The sequence below is a fragment of the Lissotriton vulgaris genome, chromosome 7, assembly GCF_964263255.1.
Source record: "Lissotriton vulgaris chromosome 7, aLisVul1.2, whole genome shotgun sequence".
Classification (NCBI taxonomy): Eukaryota; Metazoa; Chordata; class Amphibia; order Caudata; family Salamandridae; genus Lissotriton; species Lissotriton vulgaris.
In genome coordinates this window covers 1700630971-1700644223 of record NC_141695.1, presented here as the reverse complement: position 1 = coordinate 1700644223, position 13253 = coordinate 1700630971, and the positions used below count along the sequence as shown (strand labels likewise).

At 41.0% G+C, this 13253-nt stretch overlaps 1 protein-coding gene across 2 annotated transcripts in view; it reads right to left on the bottom strand.

Annotated features, from left to right (window-relative positions):
* Positions 1–640: 640 nt before the first annotated feature.
* Positions 641–13253, bottom strand: part of GID8 (GID complex subunit 8 homolog) — a 42623-nt gene continuing 30010 nt past the window's right edge. For both annotated transcript variants that reach the window (XM_086932841.1, XM_086932840.1), the window contains exon 5: positions 641–1979. In XM_086932841.1, the coding sequence (XP_086788967.1) occupies positions 1806–1979 (174 nt within the window). In that variant the 3' untranslated portion in view covers positions 641–1805. The remainder of the gene's footprint in view (positions 1980–13253) is intronic.

Here is a 13253-nt window from a genome sequence, read left to right as displayed (position 1 = left end):
TAAAGGATTGTTTTTGTCACGCTGCCCCCCTGTTCCAGAAATTTTTTAACAGAAGAGTACATTAGGGAACAGGGTGGCGTTCGATAGATAAAACCATGCCTTATCCAGAATAGCAAAGCTTTAACTTCAAGGTGCATTAGAACGTGGCTTTTCACTGTGGCTTGAGCCATTGCCTTCAACTTAAGCACAGCGTTTCAGCACTATGAATACCAGTTTCCTGAGGTAATGTGGTGGGTCTGGAATATAACAGGCAAATAATGCTAGAATAAAACAGCAAAAAAATGTGCTCTTCTTAAAAAAAGTCACTAAACAAGGGATAACATTTTTGGCACTGGCATTCAATAGGGAAGCCACATAATAAATCAAACCATATCTTAACAGCAGAAAACATGATTGCACGGACCACTGCTGTAACACAAAATTGGCAACAACTTTTGCACATTTAGATGGAAAAGGGAAAAAAAACAAAGAAAACCCTTGTTCTGGAGTAACATGCAACTTATAAAGTGTATAATTGAATATCGATGCAAAGATAAAAAAAAGTGTACATCTCATATACATGATGCTATAATACAGGTCTTACATCCACCAACACAAATGAAATCAGACACTCTCCAGAGCAAAATGAAAACTCAATGGCTGGCCATCGGCTCTTCAATAGGAGAGCAAATATTTACTGTCAGTCTTTCAGACAAGAGATATGAACTGTTTGCAGAAGACTGAGCTCAACACACAAGACAGAAAACTTTATAGGACATTTTCGTCTCATTATTCTTTACCAATATCCAAAGTGAAACTGTTAAAGAGTGCTGCCTTTAAGGAGGTCTCTGTTAGTGCTACATAACAGCCAATTAAAACAAAGCACACAGTATCTTAAAGAACCAGTGTTGATCAGATTAGTAATTTCCAGTTGCCTGTCACTCCTACCACACAGCTGGAGGATTAGCGTTCTCAAACACTGAATTTCTACCTAAACACCTAAAAGCTGTCATTCACTGCTGTATTTGCAGTCACACAGTTAAATAAAATAAATAAACTGTACAAAACTTGGAATGTTGATAAGCAGAGGCACAATCTCCAAAAAGGGAATAAATCCAAAAATCAAACCACACCCTCTAAATACAAACCTCTGCTGTTTTAATAACTTAGTTCAGGCTCTGCTGTGAGGGGTTGCAGAAGGGTTTTTTGTTAAAATACAGGTCATATGCTCCATTACAACAGTAAAAGGGTGCCAGAGGCAAATACCATGCTTTACCAGGCTGACCACTCCCCTCACTACTAACAGCAATAGATCCAGATTATGTTGGCCGAAGCTGGATTTGAGGCAAGACCATTCCAACTTGAACAGGCCAGGGTAATCCTCTACTGAAACTGCTGAAGAAATGGTTCAGATCTTTCCATATATTTTTTAGGAAGACACCAGAAAGTCCGTTTTCTGAAACTAATTAAAGCTTCACTAACACACAAGTTTGCACCTAACAGAGCACGTTAGAAGTATCTTTAAGCACTGCAATGAATAATTCACACATTTTAATCTGCACTTTGAGTGTTTTTTGGTATAGTACATAAGCCTAAATGGACTATTAGGCTGGTGTAGGGCCTGTCAACGCAAATGCTTATGTGCACCCCAACATGGGTGCACTTTAAATAGGAGTTCATCCGGATAAATCATTGAAATGCATCTGAATGCTAAAGTCCTGTTCTGTAGTAAAAATCTCTCAGTCACAGACTGATTAAATGATGAATACTGTGCAGCAGTTAGAATTCGAACAGCGTCCAGTCTGCACACGCAGTTCGGCTCATGTTCACTTAGATTCCTCAATTGTCCCTTTGCTGAGGTCTGTCATTTTGGGATATTTTACTTTCTTCTGGTCCAGTTCATTCTGCGCCCAAAGAAGCAGTTTCAGCAGCTTTGCCAGTTTGGGAGTGGACTCACGATTTTCATAATCCAGCACAGCTTGGTTGACTTCACTCCATACCTGAGAGGAAACCAAACAGGTGTGTCAATCTGTGGCAGAGCAATAAAACAGAATGCACGTTCTCAATGTAAAACTTGCAAATAAAACCATTTCACTCCTCTCACAACATTTAGCCCTAGGACAAAGAGGCATGGAACCAGAAGGTTATCTTGGTTTCATTCCGTATCCAAGATTGGCACATGAATTCATCAGTTGTCAAAGGAACGTATGTGGAAAGTATTTTAAGCAAATCTATATATCAATCTGTAAACAAACATTTTGCTCTCTACTTACACTGTGGAATGAAACTGAAACTTGTCGCCTTATGCTGAGACAGCAGCAAATTGTGACTACGCTGATATTTTACAGGTGGAGAGAGATCAATTAATATCAGGTAGTGAAATACTGAGGCAGAACAGAACGTGAGAGAGGGTTAAAATAATACTCATACAGGAGAGTGGAGCAACTAGGGTCAGCAAAGCAGAGAGAATGCATTATTGACAAACATACAAAGTCTGAAGAAATCTAGAGGCAATAGGAGAATGGGTGGGTATGCAGTCTTTATCCACAGGCTTGACTCTGCAAGACTGCATGCAAGAACCACACAGGCACTTTTTTGGTACTTTACATCGCAGTGAATTACCACGCAGGTAAAGTATTTTTTAATGTCCTAATCATGTCAAAAATACAAGGGGGGGGGGGCTTAAGGAATATAGGATGGGTAAGGGAGGGTAAAGGAAAGCAAGTTATTTTTTTTTTTAAGTTTCGGAGGGGATGCAGTAAAGAAAAATATGGGTATTTTAGGTTTCAGGGGAAGGTAGAGGTACGTTTTTTAGGGTTCTGAGGGAGGTAAAAGAGAAAGTAAGTTTTTCGGGGTCAGGGATGGGTAGAGGTAATGGGGTTTTAGGGTTCAGGGGAATGAATAGGTGTACAGGAAGGTTGGAGTTAACCAAACAAAGTGGTGTTTGGAGGGCTACCCTTCAAAAAATAAATAAATAAACTGCAATGCGGGGTAAAGCCCAGCATTGTAAAGTCTGGTATTCGAACGGTAGGCAAGAGAGGTGCCTGTTCCCAAGGTGAAAATGCAGTTATAACAATCAATGAAACAATTTTCCTTGGTGCTGAACAGTTAACTCAACCAAATTCTATAGCAGGACAGAAGGAGAGGATTAGGCTTGCCTTACTGCAAACAAGTGGTAGCAAGCATCAGTATACACATTTCCCAGCAAACCTGGGAATGAAACTGCAAGACACGTTAGATCTGGGGGTCTCTAGTTGGCAATGGTATACACCTTTGTACAAATAGGGACCCTTACTTCTAAGTCAGGATAAAGGGATTACACTCCTAAATAACCCCTGCTCACCCCCTTGGTAGCTCGGCACGAGCGGACAGGCTTATCTCAGAGGCAGTGTGTTAAGCATTTGTGAATATACACAGTAATACACTGAAAACACTACAGATGCACACAGCACAGGTTTTACAAAAATTATTCTTTATATAGACTTAACACAAGACCACAAACAACAAAAAATCCACAATACTGTACTTAACATTGACTTAAAGATGGTAAAAGTTACTTAGTTCAAGTTGGTGATAAATGCGACAAAGTTCTCAACGAAGAACCTGTATGCGTAACGCAAAATGAACAAAAGGGTCGCAAAAGAGGAGATGCGTCGGTTTCGTGACCCGGGGGAGATGATGGTCGCGCCTCAATGCTTGCGCAGAGTAGGGGATGCACGTGATCCTTACTGGTGCGGGGATGATACGTAGGTTCTCGGCTTGTGGTCAGGTTGAGATGCGCAAGATGGTGCCTCGATGCGATGCAACAATCCTGGTGCAATGCGAGAAGATGGCGCCCTTGATGCGACGATTATGCGCAGACGCCCAGGCAGCCTTGCGATGACACTGTACTTTGGAGCAGCGACAGGCCCTGTGACGCGCTTCTCCGGTGATGCGATGGCGATTCTCTCAATGGCGTCACACTTCTCCGGTGATGCGACAGCAGGCAGCTTCGACGAAGATACGCTTCCTGGGCGATGCGTTGGCGGCACGCATCTCCGGCGATGTGACAAGCTCAACTGCGGCGGCGTCACTCTTCTCGTTGCAACGCGCTTCCAGCTCCCAGCGACACTCAGGCTTCTGCAGTTCGAATTACCAGCAGGGAAATTCAGGGGGGAGCTGGAGATGAAGTCTTTTGTCCCTGAGACTTCAGCAGGAGGTAAGCACAAATGTATGCTCTTGGAGAATATTCTGTAAGATATTGAAAGTCCTTAAAAAGTTATTTCTCCTTTTCCTTGGCAATAAAGAAACATTGCAGACCAACCCAGCAAACAGCACACTGGCAGAGGGGCAGTCCAAAACTCCTGCAGCTTCCTTGATTCTTCTTCTTGGCAAAAGGTTAGTCTTGTTCCCAGAAGTGATCTAAAGTTCTTATGTCGGAGTCCCAATATTTAAACCTCCAAATCCTTTGTTCTCTGAAGGCAGAGAGGACTCTGCCTAGTCCAAACCAGATTTCCTGAGCACTCAGTTTACAGGACTCCTTCCTTCCTTCCACAGTGCAGGGCAGAAACATCAGACGCCCCACAGGAGGTGGAGCTAGCATTGTAGAGGGCAAGCACACCCCTGGAGCACTTTGTTGACATGATTCCTTCTCTTCTTTCACAGTGCAGGGCAGAGACATCAGCCGCACACCAGGGGTGGAGCCGGCATTGTGAAGGAAAGGCCCAGCCCTATTCATGTCCCAGGTGCAACTCCTCCCTCCCATCTAGCTGCAGATCTTCCTATTCACCACTGGGCTGACTCGTTCTGTCTCCTGGAATCCTCCAGCCATGTCACTCAAACTCCAGACAAGGAATAGACAACCTAGCAGAGGCAGGCTTAGGATAGTTAGGCAAGAAAATACCAATAGCAGGCCTGAGAGACACTGTACAAGCTGCTTCTGTGGGTGGCACAACCAGTGCTGCAAGCCCACCAGCAGCATTTGATTTACAAGCCCTGTGCACACAAGGTGCACAGTACTAGAGTCTGACAAGTAAATCAAATAACCCAATCATGGAATCTCTAATTAATACATCAATTTAACATAGGGAGCAATTGCACTGAATAGCAGTGGCACAGTGCCCAAAAGCATATAACCAGCAAAAACATATCAAAAACAGAGGAGGCAATCCGCCAAAATGGAAGGGAGATTCACGCCAATGATGCCAGGTCTAACACCACAGTAACTATGTACATGAAACCACCAGATGTCGAACTCCGCCTCTTTCTTTGCTACTGAGGCACTAAATAAGTGTCTATTTTAGTTATAATGCTTAGATATTTATTGCTGATATTTGTGGTTTATTATGTTTGTTTGCATTCCTTCCCAGCTGGTGTGTAGTTTCATAAATGCACTGTCCTGTAGCGCATCCGGCTGACAGACACTAGAGCCATTTTTTTGCAGTTATCAGTGGCAAAGGCATCTCTCTACATGTCATCCAGCAAAGAAATGCAGTGAAGGAATTCTTCGGGTTTGAAAGTAAACCCAGGGGGTACAGCGAAGAAAATGCAAACTCAGTTTTAGTTCTATTCATTAGAACTAGGGTGGCCATCTACTAAACAGAAGGCTGGATGGACCTCCTTGAGCAGAGGGCATCTGTCACCATGGTGGAATACCCACACTTTAGTAGTCGATTACATATAAGTAAGACCCAAGTAGGGAAGTTAGAAATAAACAGTGTCCCTGGCACAAGACTGGGGCAAAAGTTTCCTTCAGCCTAAAAGGGACACCAAGATGGTCATGTTTATAAGCAAAAATAATGAATGTATGGGTTCAAGAAAAGGCATAGATTGCTCCTGCAAGAGTGTCAGGACAAACTCTTAGATATAGCTAGCCTTTCGGCAAAAATCATGGAGATGGCAACAAAAGATCATTCCCTTATTCACCCAGTTGTGCTTTCAGGCTGGACCCAATGCACCTGGTGCCTCCTGGGAGAATGTAAACTTTAAAAATAAGGAAATTGGGATCATATGTTCTGGAAGAATACCTTTTGGAAAAATCTGTGGAACCCTCAACAGTTATTTTCAGTCAGTGGTATATGCTTTACCACCGACGTACTAGCAGCTGGTAGCATCATCAAAGAGTCTTTTTGCCTCCACCAGACAATCTCTCTGATCGATGAGATTAGTTGACAACCTGTGGCTTCATATCCACTGGCTGGAGCTCCTGGCCAGATCATGTTTGATTCAACGCCTGTCTTTGGACCAGGTCCACTCTTGTGTTCTCTTGAGGATGGACAACATAGCAGAGGTTCAGTAAATCAACTGATTGGTAGACACGAAATCCAGGAAGCTAGTAGAGTTGGCCAAGAATTTTACAATGTTTTGCCTCCTGGACAATTTCAGTAGCTGGTATGACAAGTGAAAATGGCAACAGATCAGAACTTGTGGTTCCTTAGAGACTCTGGTGACCAAATGTTGGATCAGCTTTATTTTCAATATTCCAGTAAGAGTGAGAGGCCTTTTTCTCAGGAACAGTTCGCATCAAGACTAAATGTTAAGCTTCCAGGTTTTTCAGTTCAAGGCTGCGCCTGGAAGTGGCAGCAACAGAAACATTCTTGCAGACTTCCAGGACAGGGATGGAGGATGGATGCCTTTCCTCCAAGACCAGTGAGAGTCAATATGTTGTCTTGCCTAATGTGCTTGAAGGAGTCAGTGGTAGAGAGCTCCAGAGTCCATGGGAGCATGTAATGATTTCACAATGCTTCCCCAGGAAGGAACTTCGGCAAGTGGCCCCATGCCACTCTAAGAGCCCATTTAACTGCGAAAACAGGTCATGCAGGTCATATTCTGCAATGGGAGAACTTACATATATTAGCACAATATATATGCAGGTTAAAAACAGATCTTACTAGTACATCATAATATTCATGGTAGATTAGGTCAGTCACTACCAATCCTGAAGAATTGCCACGGACTGATCCAAGCACATTAAGCAAGAAACATGTTGCTCTTAGGGTTTATTATTCCCTCTACCAGTATGCAGATTTAAAAAAACTACTGCCACGAGTTTCCTTCAGCATTAAAGCTTTAACATTAGGTACCCCATAGCCAATGTTAACCTTACCATACCCTATTCAGAGCACAGTGAAGGGCATCACTCCACTGTATGGCTATCACGGGACAGAGGAAATAAAATATCTCCGGCAAAGAACCCCCTAGAGGGGCCCACTAAACATTGCAGAAACCGCCCAGAGAGAAGCACGGTCCAATGATAAAGCCTGCGTTCTTTATGCAACAGGAGTAGTGCCAGGAACATAAAAAAATGATTCAGAAAAGGGGGTGGTGATGGACAGAGTATCTGAATTAAACAGAACACTCATACCCAGTCAACAGATCAGGGCTTGATCCATCACCGTTTTTTAGCTCACTGCACCATCCCAGCTCAGAACCTGGCTACATGCAAATTAGTCTGTCCTGGCCCAGTGCATCATGGGAACAGGGCAGACCAAACTACCAAGCCAATTCTTATACTGGGAAGGAAACAAACTTGGCCGATGGCCAAATTACCAGCATTTGGATTCACAGATGAGCAATATGCCAACATGGTGGGGAGCTCAGTTTCATTTGGTGAGTCCTCCACTACAGGCCAAGATAAAAATAATGAGGTAAACACCCTGTTGGGGCTAAGAAAGAAGTTAAAACGCATAGAACAGCATGGGCACTTTGTGCTCCAATATCTAAAAGCTGGGTTTATACCTCAGGGACTAAGAATACGAAATATCCCAGGGCTATTCACACACATCAAAGAGTTCCTGGAGCGCTGGTCCATGATATCGAATAGGTGCTCCAGGGACTACATGATGTTAATAGTGGAAACTTCTAAAGGAATGCTACAAGAATTGGCACAAGAAATTGCAGAACTTGAAGACAAAATCAAAAAATCAGGAATAGTGGAAGACGTAAAAAAGACACTGGACGATATCGAAAAAGATTTAAACTCATATGCCGACTACCTAATAAAAAGAAAAACAGAAAAACTGCAGAAAGACATAAAATTCTTTAAGAAGGAAGCAGTATATCCCTATCTATCGGACAATTTTTACACCAATAAAGATAATGGGGTTGAAAATTGGGGGTATAGACAAAACAGATATGGAAAACGAGTGAATACATTTTCTGAGTCCTCAGGTACAGACAGTGATGGTGCCTCATATGATGGAGGATACCAAAGGGGTAGACCAAATTCCAGATACCAAGGTAGACGACCTTTTTTAGGACAGCGCCCACCGAGACGCTCGAATTGGAGACCACAATACCACCAAACATTTCAGAACCCTCCACCTCAGGAATATCAGTATCCGGCACATCAAGAGATGGGATACGACCAATACCTAGAAACAAGGAACAACAGGTATTGGAGGAATTAGATCAACTGCCCATCTTTAACTTGACGTCTCATACTCTTCCACCCAATACCATCACATTGCTATCCAAGGGACTTTCATTTGCCCCACACTCAGGATTAAATAAATTTGATTTATTCAGGGATCTTCAGACGTTCCTTAGAAAAATAAGATTAAAGTTCTTCTTTCTGAATAAAGATCTAGACCTCGAACCAAGTAATCTGTCAGGATTAAAACCCAAGTCCGTCTTCACACCAACCTTAGAACAGGTGCCTCCTCAAGTAGCAATCTTTGAGCAGATCATGAACGATAAGTTCACAGACATTGCCAAATATGCTCCTAGGCCACAGTTTAACCTCACCAAGAACCAATATGAGGCAATGAACATGATCAAACAAGATCAAAATATCACAGTGAAAGCATGTGATAAAGGGGGAGGTATTGTGGTTTATGAAACAGCCCGATATATAGCCAAAATGGAAGAGATGCTAAGCGATCAACATTTCTATGCCCCAATAACGAAAGATCCGACCACAGAAATAAAAAAGAAAATCAGACAAGTGACCAATCGTGCACTAAGAAATAGTGAGATATGTGACAAAGAAAATGATTATCTGAATGTGGAAAAGCCAAGACTAGCGAGCATCTACGGCATTCCCAAGGTGCATAAAGATATACGAGACCCGCCTTTAAGGCCCATTGTAACAACCATAGGTTCAGTAACCGAACCCCTGGCCAAATACATAGATTCTATCCTGTGCCCACATGTAGCTAACATCCCGGGACATGTGAAAGATACCAAACACATCATAAACCTTGTGGAGAATGTACAATTTTGTAATACGGCTAACATCTTAGTCACTATGGACATTGTCACCTTGTACAGCAATATCCCAATAGCGGGAGCACTTACAGCTACACGTTGGTTTATACAGAAGTACCAGATACAGTGTTCTAGTATCTTCCTACTTGAATGTCTGAACATTGTTCTTAATGACAATGTATTTGAATTCAATGGCAAACTTTACAAGCAGCAACAAGGAGTCAGCATGGGGGCTTCTTGTGCCCCCACAATTGCCAATATCTATATGGCCCACTTTGAATCACAATTTGTATTCAATGAAGTAACCCCATTTTTTGAATCAGTGTGCAATTGGGCTAGATATATAGACGACGTGTTCTTCATTTAGCTCGATAATGAAGACACGTTAGAAGAATATCTTCAATGGATAAATCTTTGTGATAACATCAAATTCACACACCACACAAGCAGACAACAAGTATCATATTTGGATGTAGAGATAAAACACCAAGATCAGACACTAATAGTGGACCTGTTTGTTAAGCCGACTTCTAAAAACACGTTACTCCACTATGACAGTTTTCATCCCACAATCCAAAAGAACAGCGTACCATTCGGAGAATTCTTAAGACTGAGACGCAATTGTACCAACATACAGGATTATGACATCAGAGCAACAGCAATGAAAGAAAAGTTTTTGTCCAGAGGGTATCCTAGGAAATTAGTGAGGGACTCATTCAAAAGAGCTAGGTTTTTTGACCGTCAGATACTGTTACAACCTAAAACAGAAAAAAACACTCCCCAGTTAGTGTTCGTCACAAAGCATTCGAGCATTAATGAAAGAATTAGACAGACAGTGAATGCCAATTGGCACATACTAAATGTCAATGTCCCCAAGCAAGATAGATTACCTAAACCTATCTTTGCATACAAAAGAAATAAAACGCTAAAGGACCATATAGTGAGGTCTAGGATGGTCACCAAATCTGACCCTAAGCAACAATCATTGACTAATCTAGAACCAGTAGTGGGCAATTACAGATGTTCAACTTGCAAATCCTGTGGATCAGCCATAGAGGGAACAAGCCTGACTTTCAATAAACAACTAATACAACCATCTGACCTTAACAACTGCAGGAGCTCATATGTAGTCTACCTAATCATCTGTCCTTGTGGCAAAGGCTACGTAGGTCAGACGGGAAGAGCTCTCAACGTGAGATTAACTGAGCACAGGTCAGCAATAAGAACAAGGAAGCTGACTGCCCCTATGGTTAGTCATTTTGTAGAGGAAGAACATGCACCCGAAGATATAACATGGTACATCCTAGAAAGAGTACACCCAAGAACAGGTTATGATCAAGAAAAAATCCGCAAGTTGAGAGGTTTACTGGATTTTTGTTTTGGGGACGGCCACCAGCGGATTGAATGCTGAGATTCCATGGGAACAAGCTATCCTATGATAATTGTGGAGCCTTAAACTACAATCAAAAGGAGTAACACTAGAAATGAGAGAACAAGACCACAGAAATTGTATATTTAATTTGCACGTAGAACAATAACCGTATATAATCAATAGTAGGTTGTGGATGTAATTCTGTGAATGCCTTAATTTGCCTGCAGATGGCAGTAACCCTATCTCATAAATATCCCATTGCTGCCAAACTATTCACTTACAAACATAATGCCCATAACGCAATTTTCCTTAGAATAAGATATAACGAAAAAACCGTTCAGGTACATAAAGTAAAAGATATAGAGCGTAATCCTGTGGAAAAAACTTCCCTTATGATCATAACATGAAGTTTTTTCTAAAATAAGCTCATCTATAGTCATCACCTAAGCACAACATAGCATTACTCATAGTAAAAGTAGTGACCAATTGGAGCCATTAAACAGATCTGGTACCATAACAATTAAGTAAAATAGGTGAATCATCATCGGTTACATACCAAGTAAGGAGAACTAATAGAACCCTACCAATACTGAATCCCGTGAGAATATGTGCCTTAAACGTAAAACAAGCTGCAGAACAATCCCCTTTTGTCCCTATAGGAAGCTGACATCGTAAATTTGGCTTATTAAAGAAACCATTATTATATGAAGCCAAGCACCACTTTTGAACTTGTAAAAATTTAGCCCATCGAAGAAAATGTCAAATATATAAAATTTATAAGACACAATTTGCACAGTGACACAGTCACAATCTACCTTCATAGAGACCTAATACCGTAATAACCAGGCTAAGATGGCGGACCCATTAGCTCCAATGCAATCAGTAGACGGAAAAGACGGCACCATCTCGACACGTAATCTCGCGAGAGGACGCTACAAACACGCAATTTGGGCGCCAAAAACCCTGCTATATAAAGAGGTAGGGCCTCTTACGTTTGAGAAACCCATCCCTGTACCAGAGACATTTCGACGGCTTCCTCATTTCAAACATCAGGTATGTCTCGCGCTCACGATAGTTATAGGCAAGAATTAGGCTTTAAGATGGCACATGGCTTCAAGAATAGGCGACTAAAAGACAATTTCTTTCCCTCCTTTTTAGACAGACAATTTGTATAGAAATAAAATCCTGCACTATCAAGAGGATCTCCTTGTTTAGCTGGCTCAGCTAACGCAAAAAAAATTTCTTTTACTTAAGGTAAGGGCTATGTACTTGTAGAAAAAGCCTAACACATTACTTTACAAGTTAAAATTTGGGATAAATCTAATCTCACTGTACCTCCGCTCATAGGTCAAAGCATCAATTTTAAGTGGAACTCGACCCCTGACGACTTTAGGTGTAACTGAAAACCGCAAAGTATTCTAACCGACAGAAGCAGTACATTTAACGGATCAATCTGATTATTTTAAGGTAAATCATGCATGATGGCGTGATTGAATATGATATGTAGCTAGATCCACAGGCACAAACAGAAATTTATGTCCATGTGTCCTACTATGCAGGGAACAACCGATATATCCAGAGCCACCATATGGGCAAACTAGGATCGGAGTTGTCACATCGGAATCAAGACGGATATATACGCATAGACAGTTAAAGATAACCTACGTTTGAGGTAATCCAGGCAGCGAGAAATAAATAGTACAAAATGTCAGTGAAAAAAAAGAAAAAAAGTGTTAAGATATATCTAACCTTCTTTCAGAAACAAAGCCTGGTCCCTTGTTAAACTTGATACAGATCTAAAAAGTAAATCTATTGGAAGCCATGACGTCCATATAAACAAGGTACTATCTTTACTAGTTTCATATCTAGTAAAATGGGACACACTTTCAAGGGAAATAGTTCTCTCCCATTTTTGGTGACTTGCCCTGGGCTCCTTAGACAACTGATAAGTCTTGTTCCTAACCGATAAGCTCCCATCTGCAAGCAATAGGCCAAACCAGTATGTTGGATGAATCTCACATGTAAATTAGACGGAAATGTATGTTTGCATGGAACAGTACAGAGAAACTTAAAAAGATACTTATTATGCACATGATAATCTTTCATAAAAAATGCATAAGTATGTGAATATGACAGCACCTAGCCATTGTAGGCTTACTGATCACTTAGGGACTTGCATAAAAGTAAAATATATAGGTATAATTTTTTAAGGAATACAACAGAATGAAGTAAAAAGTTAGACATGATTATGAAAATAAAAGTGTACAGAAGATGTATGCTAAAGTATCATTTTCTCATCATTTTAGCTACGGGTACTATAACAAAGACCAAAGCAGATTTCCTGACGAAGGCGACCGCCGAAACGCGTTGAAGGAATTAATTCTGCGATTATATGAAGTTATAAACAGAAATGATGTTTTTTATATGATTCAGATTTTACATGAAATTATCAAAATGTGTTGTATGTGAAAATGTCTTTTGTAAACTAAATAATTGAAAATTTATATATAAAAAAGATAAAACAAGAAGAGAAAAAGAGAAAAAAAGATAGATTAGTAACAAAACCACAAAGAGAAAAGAATATCAAAGATGTATAAAAAATAAATAACATCAATCTGATTTCAATGAGTGGAAAATGAGTTATTATATAAGACATGTCTAAAATACTCATGAATAATTAGTACACATAACCCGGTGTGCTCTTCCCCTTCCTAAA